General features: G+C 40.7%; 1 protein-coding gene across 3 annotated transcripts; it reads right to left on the bottom strand.

Moving 5' to 3' along the window:
- Positions 1 to 561: 561 nt before the first annotated feature.
- MDM2 (MDM2 proto-oncogene) lies at positions 562 to 21,912 on the bottom strand. Of its 3 annotated transcripts, none has more exons than XM_075600281.1 (11): positions 21,731 to 21,912; positions 19,245 to 19,326; positions 19,045 to 19,119; positions 18,775 to 18,908; positions 18,475 to 18,524; positions 16,534 to 16,586; positions 16,302 to 16,398; positions 14,867 to 15,027; positions 7,043 to 7,219; positions 6,651 to 6,728; positions 562 to 5,729 (listed from the first exon to the last, which is right to left on the bottom strand). In XM_075600281.1, exons 1-11 carry the CDS (start codon positions 21,769 to 21,771, stop codon positions 5,160 to 5,162), a joined length of 1,518 nt encoding a protein of 505 aa, XP_075456396.1. In that variant the 5' UTR covers positions 21,772 to 21,912; the 3' UTR covers positions 562 to 5,159. The 3 variants fall into 3 exon arrangements, with proteins under 3 accessions (XP_075456396.1, XP_075456395.1, XP_075456397.1); XM_075600280.1 differs by lacking the exon at positions 21,731 to 21,912 and adding an exon at positions 19,651 to 20,004; XM_075600282.1 differs by lacking the exon at positions 21,731 to 21,912 and adding an exon at positions 19,647 to 19,777.
- Positions 21,913 to 25,221: the final 3,309 nt, after the last annotated feature.

Below are 25,221 nucleotides of genomic sequence, written 5' to 3'. Positions count from 1 at the left end.
ACACACCTAGCATTCTGCTGGCTTTCCCTATTGCTCGTACATTCCTTGTCTACAGTACTTTTAAGGCACCTGAAATTTTGACTCCTAGGTCCTTTATCACTAAAGCAGTTGACATTATGATGCAATTAATAGTGTATTCTGCATTTGGATTTATGTTGCCCATGTACTTGATTTGGCACTTTTTAGATTTAAATTGTAGTTGCTACACTCTTGGCAACATTTAATCTACCTAAATTGATGATCATTTTGTATACAAAAAGGCACTTTCACTTCAAGATCATTTGTAATATCACCAAGATATCAAATAGCACTGGTCTAAATACAGATCCTTGCGGTAACTCCACTTGTAACATTTTGCTCCGCAGAATGCATACCATTGACCAGAACGGTAACCTATCCCTTCAAACAAAATCGACATTTAGTAAATCTAACCTATAGTGTAAACAATTGTATAGACAAGAGTTTGTTTTGATTACATGTAGAAATAAGATATTAAAAAATAAAAAAAATAAAAGCAGTAACCGGCCATACAATTCTTACACAGAAAAAAATGAACACTCATTTTAAAATTAAATATTGTTTTTTTAATTACAAGGTACTATAAATAGTTCACAAAATGTTACAATGTTTTAGTACTACAGTGCTTTTTAGTCAGAATGTTCTACGCACTTATTTAACTGATGCTGAAAATGTACTCTTCAATTCTCAGGAACAAGCTATTCATCATAGAAGATGCCAAAGACACCTAGGGGTTCATTCATTAAACACCAACATTCAATTGAAGTTTCTGCCATATTGCCCTCATTGAAGTTTAATGACTAACCCCCTAGTTTAAAACAAGACAAAAAAATATTCTGTTGTGGGCACTCATTGCATTTTATAAACCCATGTAATTAGCATGACAAGTCATCGGATGGCAGTTATTACATCACTGCAAAAGTATATGAAAGATGGAATCATTAAATAAATGCTAAAAGATTTACAAAAACACACAGAAAAGACTAGAAAATTAAATAAGTATCATTCATATATATTAGTTATAATTGGGACTTTATATATAATCAAACTAAAGGGTATGAGTATGAAAAGGCATAGTTGGTTTGCTCTTTGTCATCTCCTTAGCAAGCATTGCTTGATTTATAGAGTATGTCAAACTAAGAAAGCTTGTATAAACAGTGCAAAAACACTTAATGAACTTCTGCAATCCAAAATATAATGATAGAAGTGTTAACTAAACAGTTTGCACAATACAAATGGTTGATAACTATACATGTTTAACTAATTGTAACCTTGGAACTTAACTGAAAATCTTATGCAGTGCAAGGTTTTTAGACTTGCCTATGTCACTGTTTCAATTCGTTACAACACAAGAGAAATGCCAAAAAGCTGTTTAAAAAGCATTATTTTTGACTCCCAAAACTACTTCTAAAAATGGATGTTGTGCAGTCTGAACACACTGCCTTCAAGACTAAGTAGAAGCATCTTTTGCGCAGATGTGAAAATTAAAAAAAGCAGAGGTAATTAACAAGGTGGAGGTTTACTTAACCAAAACTCATCTCTTACTATAACTCCAGGAATGGTTTGTACCTAAAACATTTAGGAACCATGAACTTTTAAGAATGCAAATCCCTTCTACTGTGGCTCTCATGAAAAAAGTGTGCTTTTCCAATTGCCAATATTGAAAATGTTCCCAATATGGAGAAGATGTAAGTATGGCAACTAGGAGCTTTCAGCAGGCCCTAGTGGAATGCAGAAGCCTATGCAGTCCACATAATGCTCTGCATTTGGAAAAGTAGGCAGTGGAATGCATAAGCCTAAACATCCCCAAAGTATTTCCATCTGCTTTTTCTATGCTTGGCTGCCGGACAGTTCATGAGCCATAACTGGAAAATTACACATCATGAAAAGAAATACCACCCAGAATATCTAGTTAGTCTCATTAATAGGGGTGGGGGGAAAACAAATATAGAGAGAAGCATAGCCACAGCAAACTATAGAAACATTTTTCACTTGACTTAAGAAACATGAATGCATATTGTATATCTGTGATGAGGTACATTGATCAGTTGAAACTACAAGGTACACAGTACACTACAAAGAAAAGGACCCTTGAGAAAGGTCCCAGGGCGGACTGAAATATTGATTGTTCAAATAAATTCTCTGAAACCAATGCAAGTCAGACATGTGGGGGGTGCCTGCCTTATCTTGTGTCTGGTTAGGAACTTCAGAAAGAGAAAGTATGGCGAGTACAGCAGACATAAGCTTATACAAGAAGCAAAAAAATCAGTGCTGCCCAGAATCCACCGGCTGCATTGGAAGTATTTGATGCCACCCACGCATAGGGGGAAAGGCAGGTTTACAGACCTGCCTGAGACATGTGAATGGTATTTTTATTTTCAGACGACTCAGGGGATATATTTTGCTCCCCTGTAGGTTTTATTTCAAACTCCGAAGATATGAGGACAAAAGCCAGCTAAGCCAGGCCACTCATTTGCCTGCAAGAATAATTTACACAATCATTAAGCAAATGCAATTGCAATAAACTATTTTTTCTCTCTAAGGTAATATTGGTATACATATTAAGATGGTGTCACCCAGGAAATCGGTAATATTACACCAAAAAGGTCTATTTATGAAAGTCTCCTAGCTTGAAAACCAAGGCAAAACTGATGCAAACAGACCCAGATTTTTTTCAAAGCAATCCTATTAAAAGCAATGGAATTTTTTCAGTTGACAAATCTAGTACAGTGATTGCAAAGATTATGTACACGTTTTGTAGCCTGGAGACTGATAAATAACCTCAAATGTTTATTTGGTCAAATTGAGCCACATTGGCAGGACAACTGTGATACAACCTAATAGTAACCCCAAATCACTAAACTCCTGTTTATATCTAAAGCTGGAAACAAAATGCACACAGGTCCTCCAATAACCAAAGGCAGCAGAATACACATGGTTAAAAGGACTGGTAATAAAACTATAGTCTTCCAACATGGGATTTTTTTTCCTCCATAGGCATGTGCGTTTTCTTTCAGAAAGCGAAGTTCTTCCGAAACTAGAAAAGAGTGAACGTATGCTATGCCGGAGGAGGTACAAAAGGAGGATAGTGAAAACTGATAGGAGTTAGGAAATTTCGAGAAGGGCAGAATATAAGAGGTAGTGGAATCAAGACCAGTCTTAGGAATCAGCAGGTCAAATCTTTCAGATGGCAATGTAGCCGTCAAAAATATATGCACTGTGTTCAAAGATATGAGGACATTCCCTTTTAAGCCAGACCTCATTCAGTATATGTTTTTTTTTTTTTTTTAAACAATTACATCACTTTTCATAGCCGTCATAAAACAAAAGTTATGCAACTTTAAGACTTGGGTTTGATAAATTATTTACCCGTAAAGTAGTCAAAATTACAACTGTACAAACTGAAAAAGCAGTATCTAAGACACACTTTCAATTCCTGAACAAAGACTTCTCATGGAATGAATGGTACCAATGCCTCCTGAACTTTACCAGCTCTCTAAAGTGCTAACAGGACATTACAGTAACCAGAAGAAACCAATGGTCCTGTACAGTGTGACAATCATAGCTTAAAATATCTTAATGCAGGGGTTCTCAACTCCAGTCCTCAAGACCATCCCAACAGGTCAGGTTTTTAAGATATCACTGCTTCAGCACAGGTGGCGCAGTCTTCAACTGAGCATATTGTGCTGAAGCAGGGATATCCTGAAAACCTGACCTGTTGGGGGGGTCTTGAGGACTGGAGTTGAGAACCACTGGGTTAATGAAATAAGATAAGAGGATGTAAATGGCAAAGCTTTGAAGCACTGATTACATATATTCTGCATAGCGCACGCACGCACACACACACACGCTAGAAATTTATGCAACAAGAGATATCGTAAATTTTCTCAGCAATGTTCATAAGATCTACCATGCATACATGTCAGAATAAGGCAGGAGTAGTACAAGTAATTGAATCTTCCAGATCTCACATTTTAACACGTATAGAATAGCAGATCATTCATCCTATCAGCCTTCACGTTCCGTCTCCTCAAAATGAAGCTTACAAACATAAAAAATACGTTACTGGATGAATGAAATTATGGCGGCCACCTATTAAACTATTTTAATCTTTGCTCCTGTGATCTTAGTCCCCAGCATTGCACGTAAAAGTTATAAATACCACAAGAAGATGAATAGCTCTGGTAACCTCACAATAAACAGAGCTATAAAAACCATGTCAGTTTACACCTATAGTCCTGTTCCTGAAGATTATTTATTCACACTTGGGCTTCAGTGTGAACATTTTGAAACAAGTGAACAATCTGTGCTCTCTTACATCTGAATGGCGGTGTTAGTGGCCCATGCCATGTGTGGAGTTGTTCATGATTGGTTATAAAAAAAAACCCATCATATCTACTTTGTGCAGTAAATAACTTTAAAACTTGTAATTGGGAATCCTGGTCTCTATTTAACTTTCCAATCTGCTGCATATTTCCCATCTCCACAACCCAAGTGGCTTGAAACTTATAATAGGAGTTAAAACAGGGATTGAAGAAGTGAGTGTTGTATAGTAAGACAGGACAACTTAAAATGATTGGAGGATGACATATTCACTGTATATAAATAGGCGACACTATCTTCACAATCTGATTTACACAAGCACTCAATGTATGAATCAGAGTTATGATTCTTCAGAATATCATCAGTGCAAGCCTGCATACACAACAGGATGTGAGCGAGTCAGATGGCACAAAAACTTCCAAAAGTCAGGCGATCAGTAATGGAGATATTCTGCGAAATCACTCATCCATATCATGTTTCATGTATCTAGATTTGAGAGTTATTTCATACATGCAAGCAGTTTAATTATTAGAAACAAACATGTGCTGTCCTATGCTTTTGCAGGCTCTTTAAACATCAAAGCTGAGATCAGTTGTGTGGCTAGAGGTTTTGGGGAAAGTGTTTTTGCACTCAAGTTTTCAAAATAAGTCCTTTTCCACAACTCCTTGTCTGGCCTTTTCCCACCAGAAGTATAAAAAAATATAAACTTTTCTTGAAATATTTCACAAGGAGGTAGGAATCCTGCAGCAATTCTTTTTAAATGTACTTGTGCAGTTCGTTGTTCCACTTTCAGTTGTTTTTTGGGGCCGGTTTTGCTTCTAGCTGAAGTAGGTCAGCACGATCATCTGAATTGGCTGCCTGCAGACAGGGCAAGGCTTGTTCCTTTTTTTAAGTTTTTTTGCACAAGTAAAACATGCCATCAGATGTCCTGTTCTGCCATGGACAATACAGCCATTTTTTGGCCTGGTCTGACAAATAACGCATGGCTCAATGCTGGTGACTGGGAGGCTTGTTTCTGTACTGTCATCTCTTTCACGTACTCCTTCTCGTTCACTCTCCTTGGAGTCCTCCTGACTACAGGAAGCAATGCTGCCAGATGTGGAAGGTTGAGAAAAATCCTCAGTTTCCTGGGATTCTGAACTCTGTACGATTTCAGCCTCTTTTTTCTCAGCACTAAGCTCTTGGGAGTCTGTCATTTTAGCTTTCTTACAGTCAGGAACATCGAAGCCTTCATCCTCCTCTGTTTCTTCCAATCTTTTCCTCTTTAAGGGTTGGGCCTTTCTTTTCTTCTCTTCAGAAAGCCAGTCTTTCCGAAGAGCCCAGCATCTGTGACAATGACTTGGCAGAGGAGGATTAATTTCCTCACAGTCAGAGCATTTCCAATAATCCTGAAATGACAATGATTGGAAAAAGCACAAGGACATTAGGAGGACATTTTCCACCACACAATTGAAATAGATTCTGTGCTTCTTTAATCTTTTAGATTTACACTCAGTGTGGTACTGAAATAACATACTTAGAACAAAATCTTTTTATGAGGCACATTCTGGGAATTGTTAAGAAGGCAAGAAAGGGGAGAGAAGTAGATATTGTCTACTTAGTGACCAATGACATAGGCTAGAGAGGAAGTTGGCATAGTGCAGGTGGAATTAAGGGTGTTATGGACAGGTCTTAGGCAGGTAGTATCATCAGTGGCTTTTTCAGAGGTATTGCCAGTATAGAGTAGAGGATGGGAGGACTCTTCGCACAAGAGACTGACGAGTGGTTGAGAAAGTGGTGTGAAAAGGAGGGATTTGGCTTTATTGCACATAACTGTTCCATCTGGAGGAATATGGGTCTATATAAGAGAGAACCTCGATCCATCTTGGAGTAGATCCACAATACTCTATATATGTATATGTGTGCAGTTCAGAGGCTTTATTAGCAAGTGTTTAAACTAGCAGAGAAGGGCAGTCGAACGAGTCTGGATAAATCCAACTGCAACACACCTGCGTCAGGCAAGTTAGTAAAAACAGAAGTAAAAAGATGGCAAGTAGATATATGTAGGACATAAGAGGCCAAAATGTTGTTTACCAACAGGTTTGCTCACAAGTTTAGAATTCCTTGCAGTCACCTTCTCTCGAAGTGATGCTTCGGCAAAGCCTTCACCAACCCACTGCTATTTCAGCAAAAGGTTAATTGAACTAAAGCTTCATTAGAAAAAACTGTGTGTAATAGCCACAATTGCAAACATGAGCAACAATTTGTTTTATAATGATTTACTAATAATGAAAAAGCATTTTAAACAAAAATAAATAAACATTGCTTACAGCTTCTGAAATTTCAGGGTCCTTCTCAAACGAATCTGTGTCATTATCTTCAGCCTGGTATATAGTCACTTGATATACCTAAATGGAAGAAATAAACATAAGCTAAAATACTGGCTTGGCTACCCAATCACATCAAAACAGTATACGGATATTATTTTGAATCAAAAACATATCACTTATGCAGAAGTAGGCAAACAAAAGGCATCAGATAATCATTAAGTAATGGTAACCGCTACATACAAAATGTATGAAGACTGTATAGTACATAAAGGACATTCTACAGCCTATTAATACTCAAGCTGTTAAATTATTAGCAACTGCTCATACCTACTAATGTAATAGAAAGTCAGGATTATTTTTCGGTATGCTTTCTACCATGATGAAACACATACCTCATCACTGTCATCATCACCACCACTATCATCATCTGTGACGCCTTGTTCATCTCCACTAGGACTGTAATCATCCGAATAAACAGACTCAACTTCAAACTCCACACTAAACTGATCGGAATCTGATGCTTGATCCAACCAATCGGAGTTGTCATTTGCAGATGGTAGATCAAGATCCTGAACAAAGAATAATACGTAAAAGTTAATAATCTTTACTACATTCTCAGTTAAATGTAGTTGTATATGTAAACATATATACTGTACATGGCATCCACAAGAATGACAACAGCTTGTGTTGCAACTGAAGGACAATGACCAAGGTGATTAATGCCAGTGACTTCGATCCTTAGAGGAGATCTCATTATGAAACTGCTGTGGGGTTATATTTTGCAATTCCAAAAAAGAAAAACATTTAAATGTGTCTACTTGCTTATTTGGCCCAACATACTATATTTTAAAGATCAAGCTGGTTAGTCCACATAAAAAGGTCTCAACGTTTTACAGATGCTCTTCTTAAAGTGTAATATGATTATGACAACAAATGTAGGAGAACTTGATCACTGAACAAGTGTGAAGTGATAGCATCACTTCTATAGAAGTTACAAATACAATCCTTTTTTTGTAGAAACCTTACGAAATCCTACTCATGTTCGAAAAACTGTATTAACACGAATTACTCAGGTGAAATTTGAAAAATGAATAAACATCTGAAATGTTAGTTGAAATATGGTCACATGGCTCGACATTACTGAAAAAAGGAAACAAATTGTAAGATTATTCAACACAACCAGTGAAATATTACAGGTAAACTTGTAAGAAATGTATGCTGTGCCAACACAAGATATGATCAAAAATAATTTATAAACGCATCTAAATGATTCAAATAAAAAGTACTCATTGTCCTCGATTCCGACCCCCAAAAAGCACACGTATAAACAGCGGTTGAGAGCCAAGTTTCCTGAGAGCAACAGCGTATGAAAGTTGTCTATGGAGCATACAAATGCATACACTTCTCAGGGGAAAAAGAAGTTTGCCAAAGGAACTTTATGGATTTCACTTGAAGGGGCGGTTTCATGCAGTGAACAACAACGTATCAAAGTAATTTGCTTCCTTGGAAAGATTCAATAACACACAACAAATATAAATAAATATATATATTTTGCTTACTTTTGTTAACATATTTTCCTTTTTACACGGTCATTTGAACTTCATGATGATATACTTCTTGTTCTACGCCTTTACTATACTGGCTAATTATATCTTTTGCGGGGGGTTCTTCAGAGCTGAACTTTTTTTTTTAAAGTTAAGATCTGTGTTCCCCAAGTTGACATGGCAACTTGATGCTGCGACGTCACGTAGCGTCCTGTTGTCATGGCAATGCCGGGAGTTGAAGGGGGAGACACTGCCGGTAACGTGCCAGTGGGTAAAATGAGGGCATTTGTCGAGCTATATAATATATATATATGTAGAGGTATCAGTACCGTGTTAGCCGAGCTTCAATAATCAAAAAATAAATAGATGATACCGTTCTGCGGCTAACGAAATGCTTTTATTTGAGCGAGCTTTCGAGATACACTGATTTCTTCTTCCGGCGATGTTACAACACACACACACACACACACACACACACACACACACACACACACACACACACACACACAGTTTGCAGAAGTATTTACCTCCTGCCAATGCCGTCACATTTTGTTTAAATACAAATGTATGCAGTTTTTCAAACAAACTTGTTTTATTCAAAGCTACAAAGCTGTAGTGGTCAAACTGAAAACTGTTGTAGGAAGAGGTTAAATGTCAGCAAAGGAAATGTACAAAATGTAATTTACTCATTGCAAAAGTATTCTGCCTCTTAAGTCAGCAATTACTGCAAGGAGGCTTTTTGAATAGGTCTCATACAGCTTTGCACAGTAGGATAGTGAATTTTTCCCCCATTCTTGACAGGAAAATGGATTCAGTTCTGAGACGTTTGTTGGGGATCGTCAATGAACTTCAATGTTCAAGTCTCTCCATAAATGGTCCATTGGATTCAAGTCAGGACTTTGACTGGGCCACTCAAGAACATTAATTCTGTTCTTGTACCTCCAGTGTGGATTTGATTTTGTACTTTGGGTCATTGTCCTCCTGAAATGTGAATTTTCTCCCCAGTTCAGAGTCTAGCCTGACTCCAGCAGGTTTTCCTCAAGGGTTCGCCTGTACTTTGTAGACGTAAAGCTTGGAATTTAGACTAAAATGTTAAATTGAGTTTGCCGTATCATGTACAGGGCACGACAAATTATATAAATATAAAAAAAAAAAAATATGCCACTTGACCGAAGGGATTTATTTTTTAAATCAGACTGTAACAGTCTCTTTTTCACTCACCCCCCTACCTTACCTGGCTTCGGTGGATGGCAGTGGCAGGACTCACTGAAGACAGGAGCGGAAGAAGAAGCTGGCGGCGGGAGAAGAGGATCACCATGTCAGCAGAAGTGTTAGATGGCGGGCAGCAGCAGGAGTGCATTCACATCCATGTATGCAGCAGGAGAAAATCCGGGTTGGAGCGCGCCCCGGCCAGAAGTCTTCAGTGACTTTACTGAAGACTTCTAGGTCGGACTGCTGGGGCGCGCACCTATCCAGCTTTTCTCCTGCTGCTCACATGGATTTGAATGCTCTCCTGCTGCTGCCCGCCCACCATGAAACACCTCTGCTGTCCTGCTGACATTATGATCCTCTTCTACTGCTGCCAGCTCCTTCATCCGCTCCAGCCTTCAGGTCAGTCCTGCCGCCGCCTCACAAAATCCTCTCGCCCCTGGCGAGGGGATGTCGAGCACTAATCATCTATATAGTTACATAGTAGATGAGGTTGCAAAAAGACATAGGTCCATCAAGTTCAACCTATGCTAAATTTAGACAACAGATACTTTATCCTATATCTATACTTACTATTTGATCCAGAGGAAGGCAAACAAAAAAACCCATTAAGGGGAAAAATTAATTCCTTCCTGACTCCAAGAATTGGCAATCGGATTAATCCCTGGATCAACATCCTTCCCATGTATACTTATTTGGTATATCCCTTTATACCTTTCCCATCTAAAAAGATATCCAACCTTTTTTTGAACAAATCTATTGTACCTGCCATCACAGTCTCCATGGGTAATGAATTCCACATTTTAACTGCCCGTACTGTAAAGAACCATTTCCTTTGTTGCTGGTGAAATCTCCTTTTCTCCAGCCTTAAGGGATGGCCCGAGTCTTTTGTACTGCCCGTGGGATGAATAGTTCTTTTGAAAGCTCCTGGTATTGTCCCCGAATATATTTGTATACAGTTATAATATCCCCTCTTAGACGCCTCTTTTCTAATGTAAATAAATGTAATTTAGCTAGCCTCTCCTCATAAATTAGAATGTCCATCCCCTTTATTAATTTGGTGGCTCGTCCTCCCTGCTGCACGCACGCCCGGCGGCGCATGCAGACTACAGCCGCAATCGGAGGCCTGTAGGGGAGCGCGGCGGGGTGTGGCCATGACGGGGCATATCTACCCTCCCATTTGTGTGCCACGCGATCGCGCCGCGGGAAGACAAAATTCTTATCTTCCCTGCCAGCGTACACGTCACAGCGCTTTACACGGGCCTGCCCCATAGAGTGCTGTGGTGTCTGGCACGCGTGCCACAGCGGCCACTGTGTACCTGGCCTTATTGGTGGTGCCCATACAATGACATGGACGGCTTACACTAAATAAGAAGCCTCTGACTGCAAAGAGTAATGAGTCTGCTCAGACCGTCTCTTGCTCCTAATAACTGGGGTAAAGCTGAGGTTTAACATTTTGGCCGACAAGCCATATACTTGGCAATTAGAGAGGTTCCCTCTTAAAAGGAGCCGTCCAAATGCAGCGTTAAAAATAAAAAAATAAAAAGTTCGATGGATGGGGTTGCCGAAGCTGAATCATGTGAATTTCAGCAACAGGGGGAGGGGGCAACGAGAGATGGGGGGCGAAGGTTTGGGTTCCCCAGAATTTCACTGCCATTTTAATTTCTTCACCCGTGCAATGTTACACTTGTTTGGCTTTCAAACTCATTTGATATTTTTCCTGTCTCTTTGGATAATACCTAGCATACATTTCTCCATACTTATGTTGTCTGATGCTTCTGAATTATCTTCGCATTTAGGGTCCAATTTTCACATTTATACGTGAGCATGGGCAGAACACACTGGTCAAAAACTTTCCTCCTGAGGCACCATGGAATGTTCCTTTGAAATATTGTCGTTTCTTCCAAATGTACACTTTCATCTTCATCAACTTATTGATTTCATTTAAAAAGGTTCCAATCCATATTTATTTGCTGGCAAAAGTAGACAGTCTGACTTTTTCTAGTTCTATTCGCTATTTTAATATTTGCCGCCTTGACACATTTGTTGAATATCACTTTGGTATTGCCGAGATTCATACAGAAGCCCACATTCTTACTTGCTTCGGCGAGTTCTCCAATTGGACGTGTGGCTAAAATAACACTCATCTGCAAATCACAGGAGACTCAAATATTCAGTTGATTTTTATAATTTTTTTCATCCCAATCTAAGGTCTTCAACAATTCAAGTTTTGTAGCGAAAAGCTTTGGTGACATGTCTCCCTGGCGCACGCCCTTGCTGATCCTTATCTTGCTTGTATCTTCATTTAATTTAATGCAGGGGTACGCAAACTTTTTTTTTGTCCTGCATCCCCCTGCCAGCTCCCGCCAACTGCTCGCGCCCCCACCCTCACCTTGTACCCAGCATCAATTGACGCTGCATCACACTAGCAGTCTGATTCAAGGTAATGGAAGTTGCAGAAGCCTCATGCGATCCCCCGGCATTTAACCTAAATGCCTTTGGGAAGAGCGCGGGGCCTCTACAACACTGCGCCCCCACACAGAAAAATCTTGTGCCCCAAGTTTACACACCCTTGATTTAATGGTTGTGTATGTCGTAAATGTGCTTAATATTATATTTTGTCTTCTTAATGCACCAAGGACTGACAAGGTGTAGACAGAATCAAATGATTTTTCGTAATCTACAAACCCTAAATGAAGTGGTCGATTGTATGCATTACTTCAGGAGATCACTTCTTGTATGACTTGGATGTGATCAATTGTGTTGTATCCACTTGCTTGTTCTCTAGGCTGGGCAAAATCCATGGTCTGTTGCAGCCTATTAGTGAGTATCTTCGTAAAAATCTTGATTAGAAGTAGACTAATTGGTCTGTACTTCTTGAGGTCTTCTTTCTTGTGGATGAGGAGAACTATGGTATTACACCCCATAATTCTGGAATGTCCTGTTTTTCAAGCAGAATGTAAAATAAATTTGAAAGGTTCTTTTTCTACTTCTTCCCCAGCTTCTTTCAAGATTTCAGTTTTAATTTCATCTTCTCTTAGTAGCATTCCCATTCTTCATGGATTTTATTGCTTTTGCCACTTCTGGGACGCATGGTACATCATTGGTGGTTCTCGCTTGTCCTCTGCTGGGTTATGCCCTGTGTTATACCATTTCATGTAGAGAGAGATATTGGACCCGAAACCCCCTGGACTTTAAGCGTAAGAGGATTCTGGGCAAAACGGCTATAAACACGGCCATACAGCTGCTGTAATCTTTAAAATATCCTTGCCTGCCTGAAATAATTGTCAACACATACTAATCCTACATACACTGGGCGTCAAGGAAGGCATGATGGCTGAAAAAGAAGGAAAGTTACAAAAGTATTATTGAAGATAAGAAGTTGGGAGACGGGGAGGGAGGAGCATGTGCAGAAGGTGGTATGAGTTATTTAGAGTAACTCTTATGAATCAGGTATGGGTATTGCACCCCAGCTGCGATTCTTTATCCTGACCAGGGAAGTGTGCTCATTGCTGTTTTGACTTGGTCACAAAAGGCCAAAGCTGCCTATTACTTGTATTTTGTTGCACAGCCACAACAGCAGAAAGTGCTGCAGAGACATTACGCACGATTAATAAATCTGTGTTGCCAGTAACAATCATAAGTCTATATGATAATTACTTCAATGCAAATTTTATGTTTATTTAAAACGTTATAAACAAGGAGCACAATCCATTACAGAACATGAAAAACAAGTGGGATACACAAGCAGAAGGCAGGAATACGGACCCCCACAAAGCTCAAATTAGCATTTGTGTACCACTGGGATGATTCAAATAGCTGAGCACGAAAAGACAATTTTGCTTATTTAAAAAAAAAAAAAAAACACACAACATGATGAAAATGTACCAAATGAAGTCTTTCACTGCCAGAGGTGTTGGTCCATTTGGACATGAAGGTAATAAAGCAAAATGATGTGTTCAAAACACAAATAAAAATGTATTTGCAAATAACGGCTTTTGCTTTGGAAATTCTAAATGGTGTACATATTTATAGAAGTGGACAAAAAAAATATGAGTGAGTAGACTGAATATATTATATATATTAAAAAAAACAAAAAACAAAGGAAGGAGGATTGTCCATCATTTTATAAAAACCTCAATTTATGTTAGCCAGTTTTCTTTTTCAGAACTACTTTCTGCATCCACTGATATGTAAGTTACTAATACTCAATGGGGACACAATTTTTGTTTAAACTCTCATGGCCTGCTCAAATTTAGGCCGCAATTATACTGCATGCTTGCGTAACGTCATATGAAACATGCACTGCAGGCGACAGGGAGGCATGGCTGTGACGTCATGTGAGCGGTTCGCCCTATTTGGCTGAACAGCTCACGTGACGTGGCGCTACAAAAACAATTTGATTTGTCTCACCAGTCGGTCGCTTCGTATCTCTTAGTCACACGTGCTATGTGCGCCTTCATTTGCCACCATTAGTTTGTTCCGGCGTCGCGCACCGCGAGTACAATCGCGGTCTTACGCAATGCCACAACATAGCTCCTACACCAAGGATTGGCGGTGGTGGGGCTGGGGGGAGGGGGCAGAGATGAGTATATGAAGAAATAAACTTACACGTTTGGATTCCACACTTCAAAAAGAAATGCAATGCATTTTTATTCTCACCATTTTGATGTAGAAAATAACAATACCCCTGGTGAGCACATTCATGTCTCGGACTGTTCTGCAACCCTAATTTTCACCATTATCTCTTAGCATAGGGGTGCACAAACTGGAGGGCAGTAGAATTTGCAGGGGGGGGGGCCGCGGGTCTTTGCAGAGGCCTCGCGCTCTTCCCCACGGCATTTAAATTAATGCCGTGGGACTGCGAGAGGCCCCTGCAACACTTTATTTACTCAAATTCAGTCGCTCTGTGACACGTCGCCATGGCAACAAAATGTTCCCTTTTATTGGCCTGCCTGAAAAAGAAGGGTGGCCACCCCTGGCCTAGATGTAGACATGCTTCACTAATCAACATTTCTCCAAAAGCGTAGATGTAAAAAGGAAGCAATGAACCGCTTTAGAAACCAGTCCTGAACAGTGAAACTGTGGCATGGGTGCCGCTTTCTTTACTTGGTGAGGTACGAGTCTCTAATGAAAGCGTGTACAGTATTGCATAATGTGCAGTTATTGCAAGAGAAATATAAATCTACTTAATAGTATAGAAAGAAAACTGTGGTATTGCCTCAGTGCTTTAGCGGTAAAAGAAATTGTATTTTCCTCCATCAATCACTGCATGCACATCTAACATGTACCATATGACCTACTCAGCACTGAAAGTGTAAATGTTCCTGCACACTTGTTAAAAGAACATCACGCTGATGACAGACATTAAGGTTTCTACAAGTACAGTAATCCTTACCTGGCAACTGACTAGGGAGTTATAGTTTTAAGCTATGTATTTATTCTTCTATTATCCTTACTTACGTGATTAGAGGAAGAGTCTGTCGATTCGCTGCTATTTCTATCACACCGTAAGCCACTTATCACCCACCAGGAAAGGCTTTCATCAAAGGTTAATGAAATACTGTCTGACTTATGTCGCTTTCTTTGTTGCTCTGCAGCTGGATCGGCTGAAGAATTGTCTTCTAAGCAAATTGGAAAATACAAAATCATCTATATAGGGTTTCGCAAACAATATGTTTTGCTTCATGAAATACAGCCGTTTGCTAATCAGTTCTATAAATTCGTTTTTACGGTATTATAAAGATGTTTGCAAAATCAAGTATTTGTTACTGTTTACATGTTTAAGACAATTGGTAAAAACTATGAGACTATCAAAGTGAGGGTTTTCCCTACAAGCAAACTTTGATAAAAGTCCATTCAGAGTACATTCAGTGTAAGTACTCACCTACACAGATGTTTATTACAATGAATACATAGAACATGTTTTAACCACTGTCCATACTTGACAAATAAAATAGCAGAAGAGGAGGGGACATAAACCGATTTAAAAAAAAAAAAAATCTTCCCATTCGTTTTAACAGAATGTAGCTGCCCTTAGGAGTGGTTTTCAATTAAAGCAAAATTCCTGTCCAAATTCTACACATTAAATTATGTAATTGAAAATGGCAGTTCCACCATATTAAATACAACAGATAAAACAAAGAGTTTCCATCCACTGTGAAATCAGATATCCAAGGATTTTAAAAGACAAATGTGTTCCTCGCGTGGTCTATTTTTCCAAATGACAGGCCTGCACGGCAGTTGCTAGGCAGGGGTTTCTTTTTTTTTTCTAGCAACCCTTGAAAACTGTGAGTTACCAATCCTATCATATTTAATGCATCAAGCAAAAGACTGATGCAGCATGGATTTCTGTTTTTTTTTTTGCTTATCTTTAAAGCATTTCATTTAAAAATCGGTAGTTTACATTTTTTTTAAATAAAATCCCTTGTATAGTATTAGATAGCATGTGCTACATTTTTCCACACTTTATGCTCTTTTAATATTTAATTTATAAAGTTTATTTGGGTTGCTGTAGCAACAATGTAGGAAGTCACATCTTCCGCTTTTGAAATAAGCAGCCATATTGCATGCCATGGGAAGCATTAGATAATTACACTGTCGTAAAAGATACAAAAACGGCTGCATTTATTTAAACAATAAAAAAAATGTTAAAAAAAAAAAAACGGCCAAGAGGAAATTCCCATTTAAAAATGTTCAAATAAGTCAATAAAATATTATACAACCACATTGATGTGTTCAAGGAACAGATTTTTGTCTGGTAATAACGGTAAAAAAATATAGGTTCAACCAAGACATTTTGGACAACGCATGAATTCTCATTTGTTTAATAATTGCTGCTAGTCGATAACTGTATAAGAATGAGCAGCAAGAAAATAATTGAATTAAAAATATTTACCTGATTCACTGTGAGTTTTCCTCTGGGATGCGTTACTTGGTCTAGATTCCGAGGTTGGCGACGTAATGTTCTCATCTTGCAGTTCCTGTACCGAATCCTATATATGAAAAAGGACAATACACACTAAACATGACTATCCTGTCATGTACAAAATACTTGCATTATAAACTGTGACATAGAAAACTAAAACCTAAACATGTAGATCCCTAAATACGTTCGAGTCATTACACACCTTTTGATCAGGAAGACTACTGGTTTCATTGTCAGTCGTGGCGTCAGAGGAATCTGAAAGGAAACCGGAAATTTAGCACATTTGAAATTTAGCCACGCCCCCACAGCTCTCCGCAAGCTTTCACCCGTGCACGCAGCAGTGACCACTGGGGCCGTAGTCTAAACAGGTTTCAATGTGTCGAGTAAGTCTGTCTCTCTCCTTCAACTGACAAAGTGCCCCCCTCTTCTGATGGTATAGTGACTAAGGCTGTGTCCTTGCTGGCGCTGACTGCGCTCATGCTTGAGAGCAGTGATGTCACCAACTCTCTAAGCATGAGCGCCGGTGTCCTCTGTATTTCGCAAGCCGGAGCGGGGGGCATGTTGAGCGCGCTTCAAAATCCCATTTTTTTGTCTACGCAAACGCCAAGCTTGGGAGAGCGTGCGTGCCCGCGCCACGCTCAGCGCCAGCGGGGACGCAGCCCAACACCAGAACACAGCATCATTTCCATTATTGGAGCAAAGTAAAATAAACCAAGGATGGAAGAACTCCTTTGAAAAACACATGTATTTTTGATCTTGACATCTTCATTTAAAAGATGCAGAAAAGGGGGTTGGGTGATTAGTGTGTTGAGGTGAAACACACAATTCACAATAAGGCCAGGTCCATAGTACTACAGACTGCGCTGAGGCGTCCCCGCGGGGCGCAATCACATTGCCTAAAGGCATTGATCGCGCCCATAGACAGACAAAAACAGAAAAGTCAGCGCATCATACAAAATGACACAACATATAGTGCAATACCTCAGTGCTTATAGACAGCACAGACGCAAGCAGGAGGGGCGCGCGTTTCGCAAGAAATCAGTTCAAACCGATTTCTTGGCGTGACAGGCAGGTCACGCGAGCGGTTCGCCCAATGAGCTCTGTGGCGCCCTTAGGCAAACCCCCACAGCGCGTGAACCATGGACGCAAAACGCACTCGCTTCACGCGGGTGACATCACAGCCTTGGCCCGCCTCCGCGCGGGCAAAGGCTGTATGGCCTTAAAAAGGGCAATCCCTCTTAGGACCAAAGTGTATTAATGGAAAACAGACTTGGTCACCGGCACTCTCAAAGGATGTACTTGGTGGCTCTTTTGAGTCTCGCAGAAAGGGGAAACATTTTTTGCAGCATGCAACTAAGTAAAACTTACTTTGAGAACAGCCTTACAAAGATTCAATCACCCTCAATGTAACAGTTTTAATTATGTAAAAAATAAACTGCTTTTATTTCTCTGTCTGCTGAACTTGAACATATCAGCTACTTATGTGCTTTAACACGTAATTATTTCAAAACTATTGTAATTGTCGGTTACATTTTTTTAATTTTTTTAAATTTTGTCTGTCTTTTACATTAAACATGCCACTGCCCCGGAGAAACTGACCCTTTATTCTCTAAATACAGGAATATTTACAGTTGCTATATATATATATATATATATATATATATATATATATATATATATATATATATATATATATATATTCTATTTATTTTTTGATGTCTTAGGCAGGTCTGCAACCCCGCCTTTCCCCATTATCACCCAGCATACAGCACTTCCACTGCAGCAAGGGATTCTGGGAAATGACATGCAAATGAGCACACAGTGTCACTTTTTGACTCAATAACCATTTTTAACATGGTTCCCTATAGGCTTAAGCTTGCTGCATGGTCACAGCTTTGAGCACAGCCAGGGTGTGTGTGTGTGTATGTATATATATATATATATATATATATATATATATATATATATATATATATATATATATATATATATATATAAAAAACACATTTATTGCACTAAGGATATATATATATATTTTTTGAAAAAACTAATAAAATAAAGAATTCCTTTTCCCATGTGCTGGCCTCCAAAACACCCAACATGTCATTACAGGACTTGTAATTGATTGATATAATTAACTTACATTGTGAACCAGCAGTTAGCAAATTCCTGGAAATCATTGCATACAATCTCCTGGAAAAAAACAAATACATCACAGAATCAAAATTATATATATGTTTAGCGAACAATGTGCCTACGGTATTAATCTTGTTTAAAACATACTGTGGTTTACTGTTTTATATTAAAGACTTCAATTAGGATAGCACAAGAAATTCTGGGCATTAAAAGCATGACAAAACGTTAAGACATTTTTTTTTTCTCTTCCATACTGCTTGATATTAACATTACATTGAAATATAATCAAGTTGTCTATGTTAATTACCTGGGTTCTTTTACAGAAAAGCTCTGTACCCCAAATAGTTCTCCAAGAGGATCATTGGAGCAGTGGACAATATGCTGCTGCTTCTCATCATACAACTGCTTGGCCATAATGTATTGACCAAGATGGTATATAACCTGTAGCGCAAGTATGGAGACAATACAGTGAATTCTAATAATAAGGTACGGCAACAGTTCGCAAACTTTAAACAGAAAATGTATTGGATAAATCACGGTAGACATATTACCTAAATGGGTTTAATTAAACACTCACCTCTTTCATCGTAAAAGCGTCCTTTTGTGCTCCTGCAGATTTTAACAACTTCAGCAACTGTGCCTTCGGTTTAACCTGTAGAAATTAAACAGCTGCTAAAGTAATCATTTTTACAGGAAGCAGGTTTAAAAAGGACAAGTTTTCAATGTATATACATATTAGCTTAGTGATTTCAAAGAATTTTTGTTTTAAATACTAACCAGCGCCTCTTGATCTGAAGCCATAATCTGAGAAGAGTCTAAACAATCTGTAGTGCACGACATGTTCATATTGCACGATTGCCTGCAACAAGATAATATATTTTCTCCTCTTCCAACACACATTCATAACCTAAACATTGACAGCATTAGAAATAAATACTAAAAACTTGACAAGTAGTATAAAATAGGTCATTTTAGATATTAAAAAAATTGTCCTTAACTATGTAATATTTTAAATATTTCATGTAGTGCTTTCTAACAGAACCCCATATCTAACTCAATACATGATGTTCTATGCATGGCATTGCAGCTCTTTGATATTTAACCCGACTGTTAATAGTTACAGCGTATCCTAACAGTAAGAGCCACCCTAAATAAAACAGTGAAAATGTCCCATCTTACCTACAATAAATAGTACAAGAGGTTAAATAAAGTGCTTGTTGTCTGGAGCCGTCCCCAGCTCCCCCCTAGAGTGCTGCGCGGTATAGCTTGTAGTCCCTTTAAATAGCAGTGTACAGACAAGTCAGGGCTAGATCCGGAGCTGAAACTGTGCATGTCTGAGCATGACCGAGCGCAGTGCTGACTCACCACCTGTCCGGATCATCAACACACCCCGGACAGGCTGATCCAGACAGCACCAACTGACCATCAAAAACACAAACACAGAGACCCTAAAGAACACCCAGATTGGGATAATCAAACAGCAGCGACCTCCGGGGACAGATTCAGCAGGGATGTGAGGTGTATATCCCCAGCACATTGTATGGAGGGATTTAGGCACTCGGCTCTCATGCCTCGCAGTTATTAGCACGGGAACTAACCGCATTTTATCAACCAGGGCAATCGTTATACAGTATGTCGTTAAACTTGTTTTATATAGTTCGTCTGTACGTTTATTAAGTAGCGTGTATTATCTAATAGAAAGTAATGTAAACACTGCTCGTCACTCAGCAAGTAGGGGGTACGGATCTGTGGGGGGCTGTGGCTTTCACCTCAGATGCTGCGTTTCTTCACCCGGGGACAGGCGGACAGTGGATGGATTGGGTAATACATAGAACAGGAGCCCACATGCCATCGACGCCAGTTTCAATGTACAGTGCCCTTTAGGCAGCCCTATATATTGTATTTCTTACAAAATCGACTATGTAATAAGCCGGCCATACTTAATCAAATTGAGTACATTGCAAGGTTTTTTTGTTTGTTTTGAGGGTGTTAACATTTACAGGGGAAACCATTAAGAATGGTCTGTGGTTATACTTGTTATTTTTAAAATATATAACTGCAACTGTGTACCCACGTCTCCACTCTGAATTAGCATAAGGGTCATGTCTGCAGCTTATGTGCACTTCCTAGGTTTCTCCAACCCAACATCAATCTCTCGTTTATTTTCCTAGGTGCAAGCGAGTAAAGGATAGAAAGTGAACAAATATAGCTGTACAAAAACATTTCAATGGCATGTTGGTATTATGGGGAAAATGATAGCTACGCCGGTATACTGACAAGAGCTGCCATATACACGGGCGCAACCAACTTGTGTGACTCCGTCACCCAGCACTTCCTGTGATCCAGGGCAAGTCTTCATCTCCCAGTGCCCTATGTAAACCACGTGACATTTAAATGTAGCCCATTCTGGCAGCGAAGACGTTAATGTCACGTTAGGATACTCTGCAGTACATACCAGACTTGCTAATCTATTACTTTTTTTTTTTTCCTACACCTGCTTAATTTGTGGATAGGCGACACTTGTTACTGCCAAACCAAGAAATATTATAGAGCAGGATATATCCCTCCGGTGGGGTAATTCTGCCCCAGCTAATAATATGGATGTATTCATTTCTGCCCCTACATATTAACTGATGCAGCCTCACTCTGTAACATATGATGGTACTAAGCCGCACTCAACATTTCCTCTAACACTTTTTAAAAAAGTGGGGGGGGGGGGTCAGATGTCAAATGTAGCCCCCGAAAGATTCACTGCACCCCCACCCCCATACTAAATGCCCATCACTGTGTGTGTGTATTATGCGGTGCTTTGATTTCTGCCTCAAACCCAACTATGTGCAGAAATGATTCCCACAGTTGCCACCATCATGTATGTTATTTATATGGCGCAAACAATGTACGCAGCGCTTTACAAAATGAGAATACAAGGTAAACCAATTCCCAAGATTGGGCACGAGTGAAAGTAATGAGCTCACAGTCTCTTTTTAAAAATAATAATAATACAAATCTTAAAAGCAAAGATTTTTGTTTTAGAAATACCCGCCAAAAAATATATAATTCCTCCAAATACTATATATACACACAGGCGGGGAGATGGAGGGATCCTGGCTCCCCAGCATATGTGGGGTCATTTCTCCCCTGGATGTCCCCACCATGCTGTACCCGGTACCCCCCGCTTCCCTCCCCGGGACAAAGGCCGCGACCCCTCTTACTTCCCGCATACTCTATTCCTCCCCTCCCCACAAAACGAGCCAGGCACCCACCTCGGTTCAATGAAACCATCGTCAGTCTTCTCCATCTCCATTGGTTTCTTTTTCCAATCCCCAGTATTATAGATCGGGTGGCGCCAGTGTTGTATAGACCGTCGCCATCTTGTCACTCTGCGCGCGCGAGAGGCGTGAGCTGGGGCTATGACACAGGATGTGTGCTCCCTCTACAGGGCAGAAACGGAGGGGCGCCGAGCTGGCGCGTGCTTGGTGTGCACGCACTCCCTCTACAGGTAGCTGAGCGACTGACCCGCGCGCAAGACAGCGCTTGCGCACCCGAGGGCTTGCGGGGAGCAGCCGTTATTTAACTCGTTCTGTGCCGGAAGAACCAACGATCACTGAACTGGGCGCTGTCTCCTGGCTCTCGCAGCACAAAATACATGGAAGGGAATGTAGACAGCAGCCATGTCACAACCTATTCCTTGCTCTTGTAGACATCTGTGCCATGAACTCATAAAGCAGTTAGCTGCCACTGAAGGCTATAAGGCCACATGCTAAAAATCAGTGAGATTCACAGAAAATAAGATCGCTGTAGGTAAAAGTTCAATATTACATGTATGATTGACAAAAACACAGATGTAAGAATTTTTTTCTTAATCCAGCAGAAATATGTAAAAACTGCAAAAATACACAATACCGTATGTTACATTCATTTTCTACATTAGTCATTTGGCAAGAAGCAATTTATGGATCTTACTAAACGTTTAATTCATTCTAGTTTCCAAAATGATGGCATTTTTTTTGAGCAAAAGTCTTAGTAATAATAAACTGAAAACAGAACAGATTGTGCACAGCATCACAGCCATGTAAGGCCTCGGTCCCGCTGCGCTCGTTGGCGCGGGCGGCCATGTCGCGAGTTCCCCACCAGCAGGGGAATCCTCGCGAGCCGGTCCCCCCTGGCGGCACAGCTGACTACACGCTGTGGCGCGTCAGCCGCTAGGGGACACAAGAAAATGGTGATGTCTAGCGTTGATGCGTCACGTGGTGTGGCTGTGAGCCAATGGGGAGGGGAGGCTTCGGGGAGCGGGGAGGAGTGTGGAGTGAAAGCGTGAGTGCCTGTCTGTGTGTGTGTCTGAGTGCGTGCGTGCCTGTATGTGTGTGTGCCTGAGTGCGTGAGTGCGTGCCTCTGTCTGTGTGTGTGTGCGTGAGTGCGTGCCTCTGTCTGTGTGTGTGTGTGTGAGTGCCTGTCTGTGTGTATGAGTGCCTGCCTGTGTGTGTGTGTGTATGAGTGCCTGCGTGTGTGTTTAATACTTACCCTCAGCACCTCCAGCCCGAGTCCGTGGAGGGAGGGGGGGGAGAGTAGCGGGTCCCTCCGCTCAAGCCACGCCCCCCCTCCCTGTCAAACCTCCCACTCCCGCCCACCTCCCGCTCCGGCTCCCTACAGACCGCATATCGCGGTCTGTGTATGTCACCGCACCGCCTGTCTGCAGTGCGGGTGCGCTGACTCTGGGAGTGGGGCTTTAGCCTAAGGCACTAAAACATGAGCGCAGCGTGAGGATTTAGCAGCGTTAAAAAAAAAAAGGGTCCAAAATGTGCTTGGAGAGAACGAAGACTCCCCCTATATTAAACATTCATCTGTGATCAGCAAGCTAAATATATGTTACATATGCTCCACTATTAACAATGTACCTGCTAGCTCAAGATAGTGTTGTAATAAATTGCAATCCCGCAAAATGCATTTGAGAAAAACACAGCAAATCTAAGTATACTTAAACATATTTGGATCCCCGTTAATTTAAAGCTGTAGTTCAAGCTGCTGTTTTAAACCCCCCTAAAACATTCCATTCAATATGTGCATCAATACAATCTGCACACTCACAAGTGATTAGCTAAATTGCAGATCGATCCGTTCTCCTGTGATCGATTGGTGAAGATTTGGCTCAGGGGTTCACTAAATGGCTGTCAGTGCCGCAGAAGAGGACACAAGATGCAAAGTTCTGTGAGGAAGATCATGTGACCAGGCAGTCACTAGATACACTTGGTGCACTGCTAGAGAAAGGGCAGGGCTCAAAGAGGGGTGTGCCAGAACAGAGAGAGACGATAGAGAGAGATACACACGTAGGATAGTGCTTGAACGGCAGCTTTAATATGCAGAGCTATTGTCACAGTAATTGAAATGGGTGACTGGTACAAATCTTAGGCTGTGGCCCCAGTGTGTCATACAGTGCACGGCTCGGCATGTGCTGTGCGTACAAGTACTGCCTCTCAATGGGGCTGGGCCCAGTACATACCTTCACGCGCATTTGGTAGCCGCACTGTACTACCATTTTTTTGAAAGACAGGCAAATTGTTTTTACAACTTGCGACGGAGGCGTGGTCACGCCCCCTGCCGGCGGTTCAGCCAATGAGGGTGAACCAGCTGAGTGAGGTCATGGCCACGCCCCCGCAAAACACCCACCACGCCCCCTCCCCCCCCAGACGCAATCTTTGACTCTCCCGACAGACCTCAGATCGCAGTGAAGCGCTGGGTACGCATGCTACAGTGCACACTGGGACCGCGGCCTTAGGCTGCGCTTATAGTGCATTGAATCTGTCGCATAAGCGCGACGGCAACGGAGCGACGTCGCAAGCCAAAATTTGGAAGCCAGTGAAATTAGATTTTTTTTTTAGAGACAGTCGCCACATGCGACTGTCTAAACCAATCACAGAGCGCTGCCCTCATCGGTGACGTCACTGGCCTTGTCGCCAGCAACGTCGCTTAAAACTAAAGTTCAACTTTCGCCACTGGCGCCGGGTGACGTCATCAGTCGCGTCGACGTCGCCATAAACGCGGCCTTAGGGCCACCACTCCTTGTTACCGTGGCAAGTCACCATCAGACCCCACTATTAAGAGTGTAAGCTCTACGGGGCAGAGATTTACGATGTCTGCAAAAACGATCTACAGTGCTGCATATACACACAGTGTAATACAGGGGGAAAATGAGAACTCATTAAAAAAAACAAAAAATAAAAAAAGACATTCAATTCCTAAATCAATGTAAGAAATTGAAAATTGAAGTATTACAAAAGGAACGGTTTAATAGACAACAGGAAAGGCGTGTGAACTGGAAACAACAACAATTTTATTCCAAATGAACCAATGATCGTGACAGGAGATTCAAATTGTCCAGTTACCGGTAGTTATAAACATAGCTTGGTAACTTCACATTAACAACAATCAAAGAATTGTCATCAACAAAAATTTTTGCAACAATAGTTCGCCAAGCTAGGCCGCGATTATAGTGCCCGTGCAACCGAGTGCGACCCGCGCATGCGACACAAACTAGGCTGGAGGCGATCGGTAGGCGTGGCGAAGTGTGGCTGTGACGCTCACGTGACGTGGCTGTGACGCTGCAATAACAATTTCAGTTGTCTCTTATCTGTCGCTCTGAAGCGGTTGATCGCGCGCACTATGTGCACCTTCATTGGTCCTTAATGGTCTTCATATAAATTAAAATAATAATTAATTTCCTTTGTTAAGCCCATGAGAGACGCTTACGGAAGCGGCT

This window comes from Ascaphus truei, chromosome 5 (assembly GCF_040206685.1).
Source record: "Ascaphus truei isolate aAscTru1 chromosome 5, aAscTru1.hap1, whole genome shotgun sequence".
Taxonomy (NCBI): domain Eukaryota; kingdom Metazoa; phylum Chordata; class Amphibia; order Anura; family Ascaphidae; genus Ascaphus; species Ascaphus truei.
This window is presented reverse-complemented; position numbering and strand designations above follow the sequence as displayed.